Genomic DNA, 21545 nt, shown 5'->3' on the forward strand with positions numbered 1-21545 from the left:
TGGTTTGCCCCACCCTCTGTTCCACCCTCTGCTCCTTTCCCCCTCTCGGCTCCCCCCCCACCCTTCTCTTTCACATTCCTCTCCCGTTTTCGCCATGCACCACCCCCACATCTTATCTCCTTTGCTTCACATTCCCTTGCTTTCTCACGTACTTTATCTTTCTGGACCTCATTCTTTTCCTAACCATGTACACTCGTCAATGCCAGTGTTTGTTCCCTGCTCTTACAAAGGACATTTTCACTTCGCTCTTTGTCTTTTTGCTCGGCACCATCTTGGGGTACATAGGGCGGTAGTCCCTCCCGGGCTTTCCCCGCAGCACCCCTGGCTTCCTCTGTTAAATCTTTCCAAAAAGTTTTTGCTCTCTGATGTCCCTCCATTGGCAGATCGGGATTTGGGAATTGAGGGGACGTATCGCCCTCTTGTGGCCCCTTCGGCTCAGCAGAGCCGCTCTCGTCTGGGAGCTGTAACATCTGGGTGGCCGCCCCGACCCCCAGTTTCGGGGTGGCCAGCAAACAGTTTTTTGCTGCCCTCCATGTTTCCTTGACAAGGGCCTTTGTACATCTGTCCCACACCTCAGGGTGGATAATATCTACTGGTTGGTCTGTGACCCCAATATGCAAAAGCCTTGCGACTGCAAGAATAAAATCCTTAGGTTTACAATCGATACCCACTGCTTATGTAATTGTGATATGACCTTCACAAGGGCTTCCATCTCCTTGTTGGTCCAGGATTGTCCTCCCCTTCAGGACTGGTCCAGCCGTCCTGTCCGCTATTCCCCTTTCCAGGCGATCCCCGCTTTTCGAATTTGATTCCTGGGTTTTGGCACCACTCTGTTGCCTTCTGCGAGGCAGAGGACCTGGTTCAAGAATGGCACGGTGACCCCCCCCCCCCAGGTCACTCAGTCCATTTGCACACAACACCAATGTGATGGATGGCAAAAATGGTGTTTATTGGTGAAGAATTTGACACTTTATAACCTAGGTTCACAGTGTCACTCCCATCTGCTTTCATCACAGCTAGGTGCTATTGGCTAATTACGGGGGTCATTACCATAAACTGTTGAGGAGGGGGGGTAACTCTATCTTTCTGTTCACCACGATATCTTCCGACCACCGGGCCCTAGCTGCCCACAGTCCCTAAGTATTTAAATGTGCACTTCTGAAATGCCAGCACATGTTTCCCTTTTGTGTGAATTCTGGGAGAAAATATTTCATCCTGTTGAATTGATAATGTCTTGCTTTTCAGGAATTTAGTTTTGATGACAAGTACATTGTGGCTTTGATTTGATTTTTATAGAGGTTAGTAAGCACATAAATTGAGTAGCACGTGTAGTTACATTTGATCAGCAGTGGAATTTCATCTGTTGAGAGGATTGTTAAGTTTGTCTTCTGCCAGTTTGTGCAGGCTTCCTTGTGTGTATCAGGATCGCCATTCCCAAATGTTTGGAACAGTTCCGGCAGTGCCCTCTGGTGGAGAGCGTACTTGGTTCATTTATATACATTGCAAATTCTGCTAAAATAATCTCTTTTTCATCTCTCTCTTCAGTTTTAAAATTTGTAACATGCACCAAAGAAATACTTCCCTGACAACTTAGAGCAAGTGTTAATGTCAGTCTTAGAGACACATCTAGTAACTGAAAAACATTTTTAGTGTTTCCCAAGACATTAACTTAAAAATAAATGTAAATGTAGCTGGAGGATTTTTATGTATTTATTATGTGTAATATGAATGCACAATATTTTACTGTTAAATTTTTTTCTTCCAGGATGAAAATATGATCAACTTTATCAAAGGTGGTCTCAAAATTAGGACTAGTTACCAAATATACAAGTAAGCTATTAGAAAACATTAATATAAGCAGCTGGATTGGCATTAATGCCCCCAAAATAGTAAGGAATATTTTTATATCAATCATAATAATGAATATAATTTCTGTCTTGTGTTTCCCCTTCCCTCTTTTTTTTCTCCATCACAAGGGAATGTCATCAGGTGCTACAGATGACTCAGGGGAACAAAAGCAAAAATGAAACATACTACCAGTTTGAAGGAGGAGTAAAACTTGGAATTGGAGCATTCAACTTGGTATGGCTTCTTCCACTACAGAAAGGCCGTGGGGATAATTCTGTAGGACTGTCTTTCTTTGTATATGCAGTACTGCAACTGATGTAACATTTGCACATTTGTAAAATAGATATGGGGTTTGGAGGTTTTATGCAGTATGAAACCAGCAGCAGCTTCTGGCATGCATGCTTTCTGGTTTATTCCAAACTGTTTCATTCTCTGGAAATAACTAATGTATGTATTTGTGAAGTGAAAAAGCAGCTGCATCTACCTGTGTGTAGCAGGATTTTTAAAGATGAGGTTACCATGGCTGTGGTTACAGAATACTTGGAGTGACTGTTTAATTCTAACTCCCCCATGTATCCTGTTCTTTTGCTGCAATGACATACTCTAGATTCACACAGATAATTATAGTTAGAAGAATGAAAAGTACTTTACTGAGTTAGTGCAAAAGAAAATTGCATTTTCTTTACAATTTGCTACAGTTACCTTTTCACATCTGTCATGGCAATGGTGAAAGTCTCGTTTGTTTTAATTTCTATATCATTCTAGATTGGAGATGGCAAATTTTGAATATGGTCAGAACTCAAGTCTGTCTGCACCAGACTTGAAAATTCTAGCAACTGTGTTCATAAGTGCTTTGACCTCTCCTATTCTTCATAGAGTCTTCTCAGTAGGAGGCTTCACAGAAAAAGTGTCTGATGGGCAGAATATATTAGGGTGAATGGAATGGTAAAAAGTGACCCTCAAGTAGACCTGCTTCTTAATTCTCATTAAAAAGGTGGTTATGGTGTTTGTACATTTTCTGTTGCGTAGGATGTGGAGAATGCAGTTACAGAGATAGCAAAAACACCTATAATAAAAAACACCTATAACTCCGACCAAGACACCAGCAGGGATGAGTGGTTCAAGACCGACTCCTTAGAGGAGGAAACAACAAAGATAAACAAGAATGATAGCAACAGCTAGTATTTCTAAAACCATTATGCTCACTGATCTGCTGATTCAGTGCTCCCACAGGAGGAGCAAGTAGAGCTTCTGTGAGACTGACAATAAAATGGAATAACGGTCAAGGAAGATGACAGTTGTAGGTTATAAGTAATACCGAAATATGTAAGACTTTAATTCCAAAAGACCCACCATTTTCAATCAATTCTGACCACCTGAAGGTAGAAACTTCATCTGTCATAATCTGAAGAAGCACAATTGGACTCTTGTATATTTTCATGCTGGATGATCATCAGAATTCTGGTCATGCAAGTTTACTTTCAAGTTCTTTTGTGTTTTACTCTGCATTTAACATAGTAGCTGGCCTTTTTGGTTCACATTTATAGCAATTTAACTTTTTTTTGAAGTGTACATGTTTTTTAATTATCCTTTCATTTTTAAATGTATTTCAGATGCTGTCACTTTTACCAGGAAGGATCCTTCGACTTCTAGAATTTATTGGATTTTCTGGCAATAGGGTATTCGATTTGATACTTGCTTTTTCAGATTAATTTTTTCTCAGATAAAAGACTAGATTAATTTAATGTCATATATTCCACACCAGAATTATAATCTTGATTGCTTATCAGTATTTTAGCGTTGTTAAAAAGATAAATAGGTTGGATGATACAGGTATAAATGCACATATGGTGATAACCTCACTCTTTAATAACCATGGGAAATTACCAGTTAAGAGGAGATTTTGCCAATGCAGTTTCCTTTCCTTTTGCTGATCCTCGAGTAGAGGATATCAGCTTTCTTTTCTAGTTGATGTAGTCAGAAATTGACAGTCCTCAGCAGTAACTGAGGGAAGAATCACAGTTCTACATTTTTCTGCCCAAAATCCCAACCCATTTCTTTGGAAAAAAAGAATTTCTGAATATCATGTGTCACCCTGGAATCTAGATACATCTTTCTCTCATGAATGAGAAAAATATTTGTAACTTGTTTTGTAAGTATTTTACTGCTCTTTAAAACTCTTTTTGATGCCCCTAAGAAATGAAAAAACCCAAGCAAAACTCAAGCAAAAATCCCAAATTAAATAACCCACAGAACTGTACACAACTGAACTTCAAGTTATTAATGCTAGTCACCATATGATCTTACTGCTGTTAGCTTGTCCACAATATGGGTCTCCTGCTGTAAAATAAGACTTTACTAGAGACCTGTTCATTCTGTTTCTTCCTCTGAAAAACCTGGTTCATGCTGAAGCTCTTCCAAAATACATACTTTTCCCTGACTAAAAATGCAGTCAAGGCTGAAAGAAAATGAACTATTTTGAAATATCATCACAATTTTTTTGCGTGGTGCTTGAGTTCTCCTATAATTCATCAAGTTGCTGTGCAGTAAAACTGATCTGTTAATATTTGAGGCAAAATTGAGGAGTCACTGCTTTTGATCAGGAAACTCAGCACCCCCCAGACTGTTATGTAATGGGACTAAACAGGAACAAGAGGGAAATCTCATGTGTTTAGAGCTGTGTAAGGCTCCGTGAATCTGGACCTGTCTTTAGACACTGATGTATCAGCAGAGGTAGTATTTTGGTCAGAAACTCAAAAGTAGTGGCTGACTTGATGGAATAGAATTGAGGATAACCAGGGTTTTCTGTGAAGGAAGACTCACACCAACAAGTATCACTGGAACAGCTGGGAGAGTTTTTCGTTGAACATAGATTGAAGGACGATATTCTGAAAGGCTCATAGTCAACACAATGGGGAAGGGTTGTAGACCTGTGTGTCTGGATGGTTCATGTGGTGTTCCCATTTCACCAGAGCCCTGAAATGCATGATTTTATTAAGAGTAAGATTAGTCTTCTCCTTCTTCAGTGCTATTAACTGTGACAGAAACTTTTTGGTAGAGGGTTGTGTTGGATTCTAGATAAGCACTGAATTATAAACTACTTAAATCTGAAAGGAAAACTGAATTTTGGTTAGCCAGGAAAAAAAATAATAGTAACTCTGTATACTCATAGTTAATTCTGCATGTGTTTGTGATATTTCTTAGGAGTTGGGCCTCTGCCAACTACGGGAAGGCGCATCTGGCAGCAGTTTGAGGGCCATTCTGTGTACTTTCACCCTGTTGGTTTATCATACTTACGTCTCCTTAATCCTTGGTGAGACCCACTGTGTAGCTTTTCAGTCATGCTACACCTTATGGTAGATATTGTGATTTGTTTCTATAACTGAATTTCAAAATTGTGGCCTAATGTAATTAATTATGGTATAAATTAATATGACCTAATGTAGTTAATAAGGATATAAAATTAATACCTGTGACAAAGCTGTGTCTGCAGAAACAGTGAGGGTTGACAGCATTATACCAACATCTTGCTCCATTTGCAGGGCTGTCTCAACAGCAAAATATTGCAAAACAGTATTAAGTTCAGAAAAGTGATCATCCATAAATTAACATCAGATCTTGTGAAACTACGTCCAGAAAAAAGCCTTTACACCCAGAATTAATCACTTTTGCCATTTAGAGCTAAAAGTAATAATTAATTCTATATGCTTCTTTGCCATATATTTTCACATTCTCTAATATTTAAGTATTTTAGTACTTGTCCCTCAGGCTCATCAGGAAATTAAGGAGAACTTCATTTCTTCCAGTATCACTTGTATTTCATTACTGAGTTCAAAATTAGGAGAAGAGGCAACTGAAGAATGTTTTCCTAACTTGCTAAAGCAATTAAAGGGATTTAAAAATATAACTAGGTTCAATAATGGAACAGTCTAAAAAACATTCCTATAATTCTAGTCTGTTTCTACTTACAGACAGTATTTTTAAAGCACTTAGTATCTTTGGGACAATAATTTAGTTTTATAGGAACACAATATGATGAAATAATTCTGCTTCCACATAAAGTAATCATCCACTGATCTATCAAATATGATTTAAAAAAAATCTTAGTCTATGAAACTTGGATTTTTTAAGTACACTGAGGTTGATTTGCTATATTTTCTAGGTACGGGGGAAGCCAACCTTCAGGAAGCAGACACTCTCCTCGAGCCCTACCTCCATAAATTTCCAAATGTGTGTATTTTTAATAAATTTTATAACAGAAATGTACTTCCCTAAGCTCAAACTCCTTACTGGTTATTTTTCTCATCTCTTTTCAAGGGTTCCATTATTCTGTTTTATGCTGCCAGAATAGACATTCTGAAAGGAAATTTTGAAAAGGTAAATAAATTTTTCTTTCTAAGATTTTTGTATAGTGTTTAGCCTGAGGGGGTAAAAATGATTAATTCATCTACGTATCAGTTGGACTGATAAGTATGCTCTTACCCCTGTTCACGTTCACTGTCAATGTTGATTCCAGCCCTGTCTCTAAGTGAGACTGAAAGGGAAGTTTATCTTATTTTACTTGTCAGGTGTTCTCCACCTGGGTGCTAGGTAAGAATTTGCTCTGTAATTAGGCATTACTCTTACATGGACCTGTAATTGAGCCAGCTTTCGTCATTCTTCCTTCACTACTCATAGGCACAATTGAGGTTCCAAGACTGCATAGCAGCCCAGCAGGAGTGGAAACAGATTCATCATCTCTGTTACTGGGAACTGATGTGGTGCTACACCTTCCAGCAGGACTGGCTTCAAGCATATCGGTATGCAGACCTGCTCAGCAAAGAGAGCAGGTGGTCTAAGGTAAATGGGCAGGTGGACATTGTTGTGATATACCAGTGGTCTCTACAGTTAAAGTTACTTTTCATTTTGCACAATAAGTGTAATGTTTGCCTTCCTGAGAAACTCATAAGCAATGACAAAATGCCACCAAAATGTTGTAACTGGGTGGTTAAGGATGAATTTTTATTTCATGTTCTGAAGCAGCAGAACCATAAGCAGTAATGCTTTGGCCCCTCCAAAAATGGAGGTACTTACATGAGTTGGGATAAAGAAGAGGGATAGAAAACCTGTAAACTTGTCTCTCAAGTTCTAGCACTCACTAGTAAAACTTGGCTGAAGAAACTGTGTTTGGTGTTTATAAACAGACACACCTACTCAGCAGCTGGTTTGTGGCACAAAATGAAGCTGCTGGGGACAGGATCTCACAAGAAATGCTGGGCTACCAGATAACCTTTTCCTTGCAAAAATGTTTCTCAGAGTATGAACCAAGCACACACAACGTGTCAATAACTTTTAATGCATTATTATTGTCTGTTCCTCTATAGATTACTGTTTTATTATCTTAATGAAAAAGGGTATACATCTAATTCTTGGCAAAAGAGGAAGAGAATAGTATATTCAACATGAAGTGCAAGTGTCTTTAATAGAATTACGAGTTTTTTGGTTTTTTTTTTCAGCAAAGCCAAGTTATTAAACTGCCCTTAAATCAGTACTCAGATTCTTCCTGCCATTTTTGTCAAGCATATCTCTACATGTAATAGATCATATAATAACAGTAGTGGACTTCAGAACAGTTAAGTCAGTTGACCTTACCTCTTGGACAGTGGTTTGCATAATAAACTCTCCTGTTCTTTGCAGGAGATACCTTTAACTTTCTGACTAATATAAAATATTAATAAATACATTAAAAATAACATTACAGCACAAATGATGACAGAGGGAATGCTAAACTTTTATAGTTCTACCTGCCTGAGAATCATGGAAACACTTCGCTGCAGCAATTGGGGTGGGAGATTTGAGTCTTTAATGTATTGATTAAACACAGAAAATTAGATGTGGTAATCTGTTTCTGTTTCTTTTTGAAATAGGCAATATATGTATTCCAGAAGGCAGCAATTCTGTGTATGCTTCCAGAGGATGATTTGAAGAGGACTGGTGAGGACATAGTGTCTTTATTCAGGTAAACTTCTATAAAGCAGCTGAATATGCACTCTTTCTCCCGCCATGTCTTTTTCCTGTGTGACTTACTTCTTGCTTATTACCATAAACTTTTCATTTTTTTCTCTTTGCCTTTAGGATTAGAATTGCTTTTATCAGCAAAGACATACAGCTCCGGTCTCCGTGGTGTAAAACTATTTTAACATGTTATATTTCAGAGTAAAACAATAAATCTTTCTAATTGAAATGAGATTAAAAAAAATACAAAAACTACTTCCGTTTTCCATTTCCCCTTCTTGTAGACAAGTGGATGGTCTAAAGCAGAGAATTGCAGGAAAATCTATCCCCACGGAGAAGTTCGCAGTAAGGAAAGCTCGACGCTATGCATGTCCTGAACCAGTGAAGCTGATACTACCTGCCTTGGTATTTGTTCTTGCTTTGTTTTCATCCTTTTAAAAAAGAAAATGAATCAGTATATTTCATTATAGAGGGAAGGAATAATATTGTCAGGTATTACGTGTCTGCATTTTAAATTTATTATGGAGTATTGCATTCATGCAATGTGATTTTTGTGGAAAGTATTAGGGACTGGATCATACTACCAACTAAGCAGTAGTCTGAAACAAGCACCAGATTTTTCATGTGAAAAGTTCAGAATACAGCATTCCATGTTCTTTAGGTTGGCATATTTTTCGTCCTTGTCTTCTAGACTCATTAGGAAGTTAAGGAGTACTTTGGTACTTTCTGTTTTAATGATGAAAATGAAGAACGGTGGTCAGTTTTGTTGTTGATTTTTTTTTTTTTCATTGTATTGATTCTGATGAAAATGTGCAGAAGTTAAAGGTACTTTATAAATGCTATTCTTAATTCCCATATTTTAACTTCAGAGTCATTACTATTGCACAATCTGTTTATATGGGCACAGCAGTGGTACTTCTCATATGTGTATGCTGAAATCTTTGTACATGCATAATTTACCAACAACTGTACCTGAAAAACCTAATGTGAGAAGGAATTTCTTATGTTAAAATTCATTGATACAGAAAGAGGAGTCCAAAGAAAATTAATCCACCAGCTATAAAATTCATTCTATATTAAATTGCATGTAGAATACTGAAGTAAAATTTGTCTTGGGCTTGTACAGCAGAGTGCTTGTGAGTGTATATATTTGGTCTTGCTGTCAAATCCAGTATCTTTTAATTTAGGAATTTTTTCATAATGGATTAGTCATAACCAAACATAGTGTATGGTTTATTTCAGTAATTTTAAGTTACACAGGACTACAGAATTGAAATAAATCTAGCATGATGTAGTTGATGATGTTAATAACATCGTAACATAATAACTGTTTCAGACTTCTATAGAGCCAGATTTTTTTCTCTGTCTGAAAACCTACATATTTACAGTACAAATACAAGTGGAAATATTTCACCATTGTATTGTATCAGCTTCAGAATGACATCAGTCTTCATATTTCAGAGCTGTAATTTCAATTAAGGTAGAGCAAATGATACTCTAGTTTGTGATGACTGAGTAAAAGTCTTGGCAAAGCTTCTTGTTGGTTAGCATTAAGCCTCATTCCCCTTAAGTTTTACAATGTGATAATGTATCAAAACAAGCTTATTGCTTACTGTTGTTCTGAGGCATCTGGGAAGATTTGTTTACAGGATTTGCCTTGGTTTTTTTTTTCAACAAGATTTTGTAGAAGTTACAGTAAAATCATGTTAGATATGCCTACTGGGATCAAATTTTTATCTAGAAAGTGATATCTACTTCCAGTTTTGTTCTGTATGGAAGGTAGTGGTCTATAGACTAGAACACACACATATATATATATATATATGTATAAAAAAACAAACAAGTGTGTTTGTATACTGTACATACAGGCACACACACAAATGTACACCAAATTTACCTATCATCCTTTAGAAAGTAAGTACTTTTAGTTCTTTTTTAGTTCATGTGGCAGAGACTGCAGGTTGAACCTCAGGCATCCAGTTTTGCTGATGTGTTTTGCGGTGATGGTAAACTGTCCTGATAAAATCTGTTCAGCTTCATTCTTGAAGATCTGTGGAAATACATGATAGTAAAATCCACTAAAAAGGCATCAAAACATTCAAAACTTAGAAGCCCAGGTTAATTTTGTCAACACATGTTCAACATAATTTTTTCCTTTCCTATTCATAGATGTTTTGTACCAAAACAAGCTTTTGGTAGTATTCTTAAGTACTCAAGAATGTTCCACAGTAGCCTTTTCAGAGGCACTCTTGAGTTTAATATTTATGCAATTACAGTGGTTTTTCTTACCTTTTTGATTGGTTGGTTTTGTTTTCATTTTTTTTGATCAGGAAATGATGTATGTCTGGAATGGATTTGCAATTGTGGGCAAAAGAGCAGACCTCACTGAAAACTTACTGGTAACAATTGAAAAAGAAGAAACTGCTCTACAAAATGAAACCAGTAAGTGGTCAATTAAGGTGTAATTAATCATCCTATAAGAAATGCTGACATTTTTCTATGCTTCTGTCTTCCGATATTCTGAGAAGTGAGTGTTTGCTTTGATAATGTGCTAATTAAGTCTAAGCAGGGAAATTTTGAAACCATGTGAAAGTTAGGAGTGGTTCTTCAATATGTTCTTTACGCAGCTTGATTGATGTTGCAGATGAATACAGAAAACTCAGGGATGTGAAGTTATTAGTTACAGAACATGACTGGTCTAGTTTAGTTTTTCTTATCTTTGAGACTGTTCTTGGACCATAATCTGCTAATGTCTTCAATGTCTTAAATGTAAAACCAATTTACATCACATTCTATTGCAGAGGACACATGCTACATAGTGCTATGCATGAATGAGTCTGGTTTTCTTGTTTTACTTTCTGGCAAAGTAAAACATGTTTGCTAGTTGTAAAATGAAACATATTTAACAAATAAGCTTCCATGATTTTACATCTGGGGGTAATGTTTAGAGAATCAGCCCATAACTCCCAAAAGAATTTAAATTCAATTATTGCAACTGGTTTATTGCATGAGTACTTGATTTTATCAGGGTGGTTCTGTCACCTGTCATTTAATTTTTTTTGTACAGTTGTTTTTTGAATTTTTCTAGAATTAATATTATGGTTTTGCGTGTGTAATTTTTTAAACGATAATTCACTAAAATATTTTCTATTGAACCCAGACTTTAGTCATGCTTATGAGCAATTTAGCAAGTTAGTTTTACCTGTGGTTAAAACAGCAATTCTAAAACATAAGATACATCAAAGTATGATTTACAGTGTAAATTGAGATGATGCATTAGAAATTACACAGGGACATGCAAGAAATACATAATGGTCAAATGTGGATGGTATTATAAACCAAATAAGAGTAACCTGCATTGGCATACTTGCACTTTGTTATTTTACTTTCTATGTTGCTCTTCACTTTTCTGCAGAATCAGTAGTGTGCCTCCTAAATCTCAGGTGTTTTGCATTTTCATTGTTGTGATGTTACAGCAAAAGTGTAGTGATATGCAAGATATTTGCAAATAAAGTAATTCCCATGAGCTCCACATGGAGGGTTTGGCAGAACCTGCTGGAAATCCAGTGCTGTATTGTGCAGAGGTTTGTACTAGAAGTGCTCATCAGTTGTAACAGTGAAGTAACTTTCCTATCAAATCCCTAAGTAGAGATGTACAAGGTACCAAAATGAAAGCAATGGAAATAAAACCACTGTGTTTTTCTTACAGAAATTCACTGCTAGATATAGTCTGGAAGTGCATATATTTTCTGTGTTGTTTTTTTAGTAATAAATTCAGTCAGAGGTAAGTTTATTCTGGACTTCATATATGTGATTTTGATCTGCTTTTAAAGATACGGAATCAGTGAAAATAGACTCTGATTACCAGAGTTGCTGCTGAATCCCTAAAAAAAAAGGTGATTAAGGCTGCTAGCAGAGTATGACAAGGTTACAATATAATTTTAAGAGACAGTAGTAGCCATGTCAAAGGATTGCAGTGAAAAAAGGCTGTTGATTATACACAAAGGTCACTTAGGGATTAAGACTTCCTAGAACTGTTTTTACTTCATTTGCTGCACATGACCAGGCACAGCATGGAATCTTTCAAGGACTGAAAGTAATTTTGTTGTATAGAGCTGAAGACAGAGATGGTAGAAGGAACAAATGGCTTTTTTTCCCCACAAGAGTTCTGGGAATCTTTTTTGTTTTTTTAATTTCCAATATCTATCTATCTATCTGTCTATCTATCTATCTATCTATCTATCTATCTATCTATCTATCTATCTATCTGTAAAAGAATATGTAACTTCAACAAAAAGATAATTTTTTGTTTGGTTTTTTTTGTCCTGGTAGTGATACTTCCTTTGGTGCAGAGCACTGCAGTTGCTCCCACATTTATTGCAAGGTTGTTTGTGTTAAATTGGCCTGTGCTTTTGTCATCCTTTAGTGTTAATGTTTTGGCATAATAGCTTTTATTCTTTTGGGAAATAAGACTACTAGTTGAAGTTGTTAAGGACTGGTGAACCCTTACTGACATCAGTGTATGCTCCCAGTAATTTCAGTGAATGCGTCCTTCAGGAAACAGTCACAGAATCCAATGCCTTAGCCTAGCAAAACAGGCTAGAGAGAATGCAAAGTGCTCGTGCTGAATTTCTACTATCACTAAAAGCGCAGTCTTGTCAGTTACAATCTATCAAGACTTTCTGGGTTTAAACACAGACGGAAATAAGGCTGAACATAGTGGCAAAGCACTTTGCAGGATTCTAAAATGCATTACTCTTGCATATTTCAGAACTGTTTACGTAGGATTTCTTTGGCAGACTATTAAGGAAAAAAATAATGTGACCTTAGAGAGCTGGTAATTAGTTGTGAACAACATGATCTGAAGGGAGAATGTTATGCTTCCTGAATTGTTAATGTATGTGGTGCCATCTGTCTATCCATATGTGTTTGCTTTCCTTTCTTTTCCTTCCCTTTACCCAGCAAATGCTACAAACTAAGGGAACTAAAAAGGATCACACTTGATAAGTAAATTTTGAATTGATTCAAGCACCCTCTTTCATCTGGTGTTTTTAGTCCTATTGAATTTTTCAAAAACTATACACTACTACTGAGGCTTTTCAAATATTAGAGATGATAAAAATACTAGTAAACATAGTTTTTTGAATTTATGCTGCAAAATGATGCTTCTGAAGAGTTCTGTAGGACAGAGTCATGGTGTGGTTTTACAGTTTTTTTTATGTTGCCGTTGCTACTGGAGATCTGTCAGTGCTCTGTAACACAGGAAGATAATTGACTATTACAATTAACTGTTAAGATAATATGATGGTTTCTGTCTCACTGTGGTTTCAGCTGTTGCAAGTAAGAAATCTTTAATGACTGTTTATGTAATGTAATATACTTAACTAATGACTATTTGATCTTCAAGTAATGAAGTTTATACCTCTTTGTTGGATGTTTCGATTTCTTCTTATTTCTTCTTTGCCTGTCTTTTAAGAGAAAGATATGGATGTCATGGACACATCTTCTTTAGTAGACAGTATTTTAAATCATGCCTGAATGTTATGTACATTTTGAGGTATAGAACATGAGAAACAATGTCCTGAATCTTGATATATATTCCCTACTGAAAATCTAATTTCCATTTTCATGATGTCTTCAAATTGTTTGACATATCTCACTTTTACTTTCAGATCACAATGAATACTATGTGGATGATGTGTGCATGTTGCAGCTACTGAAAGGCCTCTGCCTGAAACACTTGGGAAGACTCATGCAAGCTGAATTATGTTTCAGTAAAGTAATTCAAAGGTAAGAAAGTAACAGAAATAGATATTCTAGCTTTTGGTGATATTTCTGATACTACTGTTACAGCTGTCATATTTGAATTTGGAATAATTAAGCATTGTGTTAAGGAGCTGGAACTAAAATAGCTCTGAAAATAGTTAGAGAACCAGAAAACTTTGCTTGTATTTTTCTGTCGCAGTTTGACACTTATATAGCTTTATATATGTGGTGTTTGAAGCTAAATAAATCAAACTGCCTGGTAACATACCCAAATACATTTGGAATTGTATCTGCAGAGCTACCTGTAAGTAAGGATGCCTGTAAGTAAGTTTCCTGTTTGGGTTTTTTTTATTATTATTCAGTATTTAGTACTTCAGTAGAGAGTGCTTCCCCACGTAGATGAGAAGTTGTTGTTACATGTTTTAGTTGAAGACTGGTTTTTCCTGTGTTACAGATATTCAGGTCTCAGATCCATACCAGCTGCAATAGCTTTTCTGTTTAAAACATGAGTCGGGTACTGGTTGTAGTTGAAAACTTCTTAGAAGTTTTTAGGTATTTGGGCTGAAGAAGCGTTTTTACATGTGCAGTATTTCTAACAAGTGATTTAGAAAAAATAATAATTAATAATACAGTTTGTTATTAAGAATTATGTGTGTTTTAATTCTCTTGCCATCTTGTTTTCTCTTACTGTTTGTAAGATCCCATGTAAGTTTAGTCAAGCACATTGCAAGCGACAGGCAGAGGGGTTTGATTGGTTGCAAGTTAAAGGAACACTATTTCTGAAACATCTTTTTCCAAAGGTAGCTGGCAATGGGCAAGCTTTTATAGCTGAGATATTTTTAAAAATCTAAAGACAACAGTCCTTCATAAGTGGTATGTTTTGCATGGGTGAGAGGAAAGGTTTTGTGGTGAACATTTTGTTCAGCTTTATTTTCTAAATGTTTAGGCCTGCTATAGTGCTCTAAGACTGTTTATCAATGTGTACAGAATTAAGCAGTAAAAAAGACTTCAGAATGGCTTTTCTGGCTATGTGCTGTTACTGGAAGCGATTGCTTTTAAAAGTTAACTGGTCACTTGAGACAGGGTTGTAATAATTGCTGTATTTTTCTGGTTTTCTAGTGAGAAGCAAATAAAATATGACAGTTACTTGGTGCCATTCACGCTGTATGAATTGGGTCTTCTGTACAAGCAACAGGATGAGAGAGAAAAAGCAATAAGATACATAGAAACTGCAAAGTAAGTGGATTTTATTTTATCACCTTGTAAATTAAGAATAGCTGTGTATTTGTAGCAATGAAGGCACGTGTTTTTTCTTCCTGACAGCTTCCTTGCAAAATACAAGTAATTATAAATCTATGTTCTTGATTTGCAGAACTTGTCCAATATAATTGAATTTTGCAGTTTCATGAACTGTCCATTAGACACAGTGGAATAGGCAGATTCAAATAAGACACAGTATGAAGGGAAAATGTCTCCTTCTTTATGGGCTTCAGAGATGCTGAGAGTCCACTGCCTGCATGACATGAAGCTGGAGATTCCAGGGAAGGGATATGTACCCTCTGTCCCAGAGGGCAGTGGGCAGCTGTGAGAATTAAATCAGCTCCACTAAAGTTGTTCATAAGAGCAGGTTAACAGCCAGTACACCAGTCTGACCCCTTTTTCCTTTCACATGGTGTCACAGAAGACCACCTGAGGGTTTAATTTACTGTAGAGCAGCATGTTTGCATCATCTGTAGATGGTAGCATGAGGTAGAATGTCCCTTTTGTTTACAGAGAAGTAGCTCAGTCTTGTAATAGCGTCCCCTCATGGGTTTTTGTTTGTTTGTTTGTTTTGGGGGGATGGGAATTACAGAATAAAATCTCTGTAAATATACAGAGTTTATTACTCTGGCTGAATTGTGTTCTGAGTTGGAACATACATTTTCTACTAACACCTTTTTCTGTAGTATTTTGGCTTGTCTTTTTACAGCAAATTTCAGTAATTGGGAGGGCTGTTAAAAAGATCAAAATAAGTTCAAGAGATGCTAATACACTGGTTCAGTTCATCAGGACATTTAAATTTAATACTGGTCTAAGTCTTCTTTGCTCAACTTGTGGATGTAGCTTTAAATGTCTCATAACTCATTTGTGTGTCAATCTCTGTTTCCTGTTGAAGGAATAAAGACTGTTAACTTACAAACATATGAAGTAGAAACAATCTAGTCCAAACATACTTTTCTTAAAATAAGTTGTCTGTTTTGCAGAAACAACTACAAGGAATACTCTATGGAATCCAGGTTGCACTTCAGAATTCATGCAGCACTTGACAGCTTGAAGGTGTCACCAGCTTCAACACCTTAAAATGAGGAGGGATGCTTTTCATGCAAACAATAAATAGCCTACACAATCTTTTTGCAATCTTTTTTTAATCATAGAGAAGAACATAATGATTGTTTTCTGTCACTTTTGATTTGATGTATGCTATTCCTTTAGATGTTTTCTCTATAGCGCCTGTACTGTATCTACATGCTGTTTTAAAGAAGACCTTATATTTTGTTTGATAAAAATAATTTCATATTTGACTTGAATGGGGGATATTTTTAAAACAAAGGTGATGGTGCAATAAAGTTTAATGAAAATACTTTATTTTTTTTATATTAGAACAGATGCAGGTTATGCAGTGGAGCTGGTGATAATTTCTGAATTTTTTGAAAGTTTGAATTTGTGCAGTATGCTTGAGACATTTTTTTTTTCCTCTGGAACAAAAATGCAATATCTGCAGATAACCTTACCCACATTTTTTGGCATACCATACTCTGAAACTTGTGTTCCAGAGGAAAGAATTAGTCATCTTTGACTTAATTTCATTTTGGGAACAAAATGAACTTGTCTGAAGTGCAATATTTTTACTCTGTCAGATGAAGCTAAGGAGGGCTTCAGATGAAGCTAAGCAGGGCTATAGTTATAATGTCTTTGCAGGTCTGTTTCATTCAAAAGAAGTGCTTACAGGGGATATTTTTCACTTGTAGAAAAGCAGAGCTACGAAGGACATTATGTCCTTATTCTAAAGTAGAATCAGCAGTCTTAAGTTGATCCTGACAGATTTATTTCACCTGTTTAACACAAAAAAAAAAAAAAAAAAAAAAAAAAAAAAAAAAAAAAAGCACTGAGAAAGTCATTTAGTAATTTTGGAACTTACATAGGATGTCTTTCCCAGTGAGAAAAGACTGGGAAATTATGCCTGATGTCTACCCCAGATAATTCTTGGCACAACTGAAACTGATTGTTTCCCATCTTCCCTGTCATGGATCTGGAGAAAGGATTGTTCTTTTCATTTTTGAAGCAATCATTTAATGTTTGTAGACTAGCACCCTAGTTGGTATTCTCTGTTCTTAGATCCCAACCAAAGTAAATAAAAAGTTAGTGGATTTATATATTTTCCTAATAATGAGTTATAATTCATATAAGCAGAAGTTGATTGCATTTCAAAAAGCAAATCCACTTTTAAGCTTGCAGTTAAGAAAATGTGTGTATTCTAGTACAATGTCTACCAAAAATGTGCAGTAAAATTGAGATACTTATAAGTGCATGCATTTTTCTTTTCATGCTTATAATCAAACAGCAGAATCAAATTGAATTTCCCATTTATTTAGATACACAGATTTTCTAGCTGTCTGTTCTTAAAAATAAAAATATATTTGATTTATATTTTAAGTATACACCTGGTAACTCTTTTCACTAGCTATTGCAAAACTTGAAATTTCCATATTTTATCCATGTCCAGTATGTTTACTTCTGCACAATAAATTCATAATACCTATGCTCATATATGTGATTTGCTGCCCTTAGCTACCATCCAAGCAAAATCAGTATAAAAGAAATAGGTGAAAAATATGTCCTCAGTAAATGAGTAACTGAAGTTTCTAATTAGTCAATATAATCTAAATGCTACGGCAGTTCTCAGGTTACTGAGAAAACAGCTTTCTTCTATGACTAATAAATCATGGGTTCATTTAATTGCTTATAATTCGGTAATACAGTGGTGTTTTTACAGAAGTAAGAGTTTAAAAATACTAGCTAAATAAATGTAAGGGGTCTTTTAAAATGGAAACCTGATCCAAAGTCTTTCTTTGTTGGTTTGGATTTGTGCCTATTGTAAATGTGCAAGTAATTGTGTAAAATTATACACATGAAGGTCTGAAGCTTAGATACCCAAGACACTGAATTACAGATAAAATAAGCATGCTTATTTTCAAATATATTCAGTTAACTGTAGTTAAACTTCAAAACAGATATTAGATATGCTGTCAACTGACTTCTAAAGATTTTCCCATTTATCCGATTGTAAACTGTAGTGAGCATAAACTCATATATTTTCAGAGTATACTTCTAATGGATCTGTGGGCATTTTATGTTCAGTCTAGGATTATTTTGGTTTAATCTGATTATTGGATTGGGGTCTGATTCATTTTTCTGTGGAAGGTGTTGAGAACAATTGCCAGTAAAACTTCCGTAATTTGTGTTCTAAATAGTACTTCACTCTAGAAGAGTTATTACTAGACTACAGACTCTCAGAGCAGAGCATGATGTAGTCTCTGATATCTTGTTTTTGTGGGGAGTGTTTTACAGCTAGTATTTTATGGGTAATTTGAGATAGAAATCAAAACTTAAAAAAAATTATCTTCTTTAGAAACTGATTTTTTCTAAATTTAGTACAAAGCTTCAAGAAACAGTGTACTTTTTTCCCAGGGGTGATGACTTCAGTACTGAGTGAAGAGAAACAAACAAAAAAATGTTTTCTTCAGTTCAACCTTCCAAAGGTAATATTAGTTCCCTGTGTATGTTATACTGTGTTTCTTTTGGAATCAGCCTTTTTGCACTCCTGCAGAGAACAGTCTCATCAATGTAGATTTGCAGTACCCTCTGTCATGATTTCAGGACCCAATATTAAGTGCTATTTAGAGTTTGTCTCATTGCTGTGCTGCTGTTCCAAACTTTGCTAGAAAGATTGATTGATCGATCAGGATTCTTAGCTTTAAGCTTTATTCTGGGCATTGTTTTTCCATGTTATTAAAGGTGGAAGCATAAATGTGTGAGAGTGATTTGTAACCCTTCAGTTAAGGTAGGTCTCCACAGAACTGCAAGAGATGCTTAATTTTCCAAATGCTGCAGAAAAGTGCATGTTTTCTTGACACGATGCATCAGTGATGCAGTATTATTTAGGACATTGTGTCTGAGTTAAGTGATTTCTGTTCAAGAGTTCATTCAGACAATCGGTCTGTGGCTTTTTTTTTTTTTTTTTTTTTTTTTTAAATCTGTATTCTGTACTGGGCCTTAAATGCAGCTCTGATTTGGTCTTAACTGCTGTTCATAATATTTACTGCACATGCTCATCCTCCATAGCAGTTTTGAATATTGTGCTGAGACTTAACTAAGCAAAGCTGATCACTTACCTCTGATGCTATAGCCTCTCTGGATAATAGTAGAAATTATAATATATACAAGAGCAAATTTAATTTGTTAGTTTAAGCAAGCAAGCCTAAGCTTACAGTTACATTATGATAAAAGGTCATTTAGTTCTTTCTGATAATAGATCTATTTTTTTTTTTAAGGTAAGCAATAATAATTAATTAGCCTGGTTATAGGACAAAGCTTCTCTTTGATTAAAAATTGCCTACTTAGAAACAATTATAAAAAACTTGTCTGTGCATATCAATCAAATGTTTAATCTGTTGAAAGATCATTGTACTATGGTTTGTAAGTCTTTATTCATCAGTTTTTGACAGAAATTGAAAGCAAATATATATGCTAAAATAAAGCTGATGCAAGATTGTTACATATCTGTTCTAATACACGTGGGGTAGCAGATGTGTGTAGCACTTTCTGGGCCAAGAAATGTACAATAATCAGATCTTGTTATGTTTCTAAAACACCATGCAAAGTAATGTGTAAAACATGTAATTTCCTGTAACAATTTCAACATTGCAGTTATTTTATTACTAATCTTAATGTTTCATGTCTTCTGTTTCTGTATATCCTTACACTGTCTAGTTCAACAAAGAATGTTTATATTTGCCCTGGTGCTGCAGTTTTTTGCTTCTAATCTACTAAGGTTTGCACATGTTCTTATCTGGTACTTTATGAGAAAACAACGAGGGCAGAAAAACAGAAAATGAGGAATGAAGTATGTTCTATTTTAAAGAGCATATAGAAATGTTCATTGTGATGCACTGGAATGGATATTCACTTCAGACAAATAAATCACATACGCTTGTGCCACCGAGTGCTGAATTTGGCACTGTATTCTAATGGTACATCAAAAAACTTCAGCTGAGATTTACCAAAGCATTATCATCAAAAAAGTCCTGATCTCTAGTTTAAAAATGCAACTTTTGGTGTAGAGCTCTTATACAACCTGTCCAGACTGAGAGGTTGTACAAAGCTGTCAAAGTCTATTGGGTGAACAAAGGGTCTTTTGAATGTAGATAGCAAATATAAAATAAGCTACAGGGGTTTTTTTTGTTTGTTTGGGGAATTTTTGTTGTGACGCTGGTGTTTTCGGATTATTTTTAAATGGTGTTTTGGGTTTCAGCTTGGTTATTTTTTTTTCCTTAATCTGGTAATAAAAGCTACAGGACAGCTTCATAAAGAAATGGTGTGGCTCTTAACTTTGCAATTAGTAGAAGAGTACCTTCTGGAAAAAAAATCAAGTCCATGGTTAGCATAACAAATTTAATGCTTAGTGACTGCAAGATTAAATACTTCCCTTTTTATTAGTGTGTTAGTGTAAGCATGTATTTCCCGTCAGTAGAGAAGTACATGCCTGCTAGTAATCCCAGGCTAGAACACCTTCCTAGATTTAGTCACTTACCTAAAGACAAAACTTCTTCAAACACTTAAGCAATAGGAGATGTTTCTGTTTTCTGTGTCAGGTCTTCTGTTCCATGAAAATTACAGTGGGCCAGAGTCAATATCTGTGCCATTGAAGTATGGGGAATACTCAGTGTTTGTGTCATGTGGGAAAAGTTAAGGTTCTACTAAAATTCCTCCTGAGAAGTTTATGGTCTTACCTGCTTGAGCATGTAAATGCGGACTTCAAAACTCAATTTTCTTCCTGTAAGGTGGATATAGAGTATATAAGCATAACTTCATTTACATACTCAAATGATATGTTACTTCAGTATTTACAGTCAGGGTGAAGAGGTATGTAAAATTAGGTTAATGCTACTTATATAGCTTATGTTAGGCTTAACTTGTTCCAGAGTATTGGATGATCTTCAGAATTAAACTTGGTTGTAGAAAACAGGGCAGAATGAATTTAAGTATAATTTTATTTTCATTACAATTTTGCTCAAGGTGATAGAACTTATGTCCAGGCAAAACACAAGTATACTCAGGTACAGATATAAAATTTTAATTTGTAACATCCAGCCCACCTTTATTAGATTGTTTCTCTTTTAAGAGAGGTTCTATATTGCATGCACTGATGAACTTAAGCAGTATTCTACAAAGGAATCTAGCTGTATCTTTCCTTTGCTTGGAAAAGATGCATGGCTTAAATCTTTAAATTCTAGTCATACCAGTAAAGTTGCTTCAAATCTGTCTGTATTAGTTTTTACATAGGAACGTTGTTCTTGACAGTGAGAGAATGCCAGATGTTCCTTCACCTACAGTTAATTGATTTTACACTTTGAAGAAAGTTTAGACTTTCTTTTTCTATAATACACATAAAATTCAAGATCAGTTTCTTTTCCCAACCCAAATGGAAAGTACTCCTCCAATAATTTATATTGGTAAATATGCTGTGGAAGCAACTGACTTCATTTATTACTTATTTATAATCAGTAATACTAATCATACTATAATCATTGTGTCTACTTCTTAATGAATCTTTGAAGTAGAAGCTGCTTTAAATCAGATTTTTGTGAGTTGAAAGAAAAGGAAAAAAGGTGAAAGTA

The 21545-nt window shown here is 35.4% G+C and overlaps 1 protein-coding gene across 1 annotated transcript in view; it reads left to right on the forward strand.

The window, feature by feature from the left end:
• Positions 1 to 20234, forward strand: part of TTC39B (tetratricopeptide repeat domain 39B) — a 77219-nt gene extending 56985 nt beyond the window's left edge. Inside the window, exons 7-19 of the mRNA XM_058827244.1 lie at positions 1766 to 1830; positions 1977 to 2082; positions 3462 to 3527; positions 5053 to 5161; positions 6011 to 6078; positions 6166 to 6225; positions 6526 to 6687; positions 7755 to 7846; positions 8127 to 8247; positions 10173 to 10284; positions 13515 to 13632; positions 14728 to 14844; positions 15852 to 20234. Of these exons, the coding sequence (XP_058683227.1) occupies positions 1766 to 1830; positions 1977 to 2082; positions 3462 to 3527; positions 5053 to 5161; positions 6011 to 6078; positions 6166 to 6225; positions 6526 to 6687; positions 7755 to 7846; positions 8127 to 8247; positions 10173 to 10284; positions 13515 to 13632; positions 14728 to 14844; positions 15852 to 15948 (1293 nt within the window). The 3' untranslated portion in view covers positions 15949 to 20234. The remainder of the gene's footprint in view (positions 1 to 1765; positions 1831 to 1976; positions 2083 to 3461; positions 3528 to 5052; positions 5162 to 6010; positions 6079 to 6165; positions 6226 to 6525; positions 6688 to 7754; positions 7847 to 8126; positions 8248 to 10172; positions 10285 to 13514; positions 13633 to 14727; positions 14845 to 15851) is intronic.
• Positions 20235 to 21545: the final 1311 nt, after the last annotated feature.

The sequence above is a fragment of the Poecile atricapillus genome, chromosome Z (genome assembly GCF_030490865.1).
Source record: "Poecile atricapillus isolate bPoeAtr1 chromosome Z, bPoeAtr1.hap1, whole genome shotgun sequence".
In the NCBI taxonomy this organism is placed as follows: Eukaryota; Metazoa; Chordata; class Aves; order Passeriformes; family Paridae; genus Poecile; species Poecile atricapillus.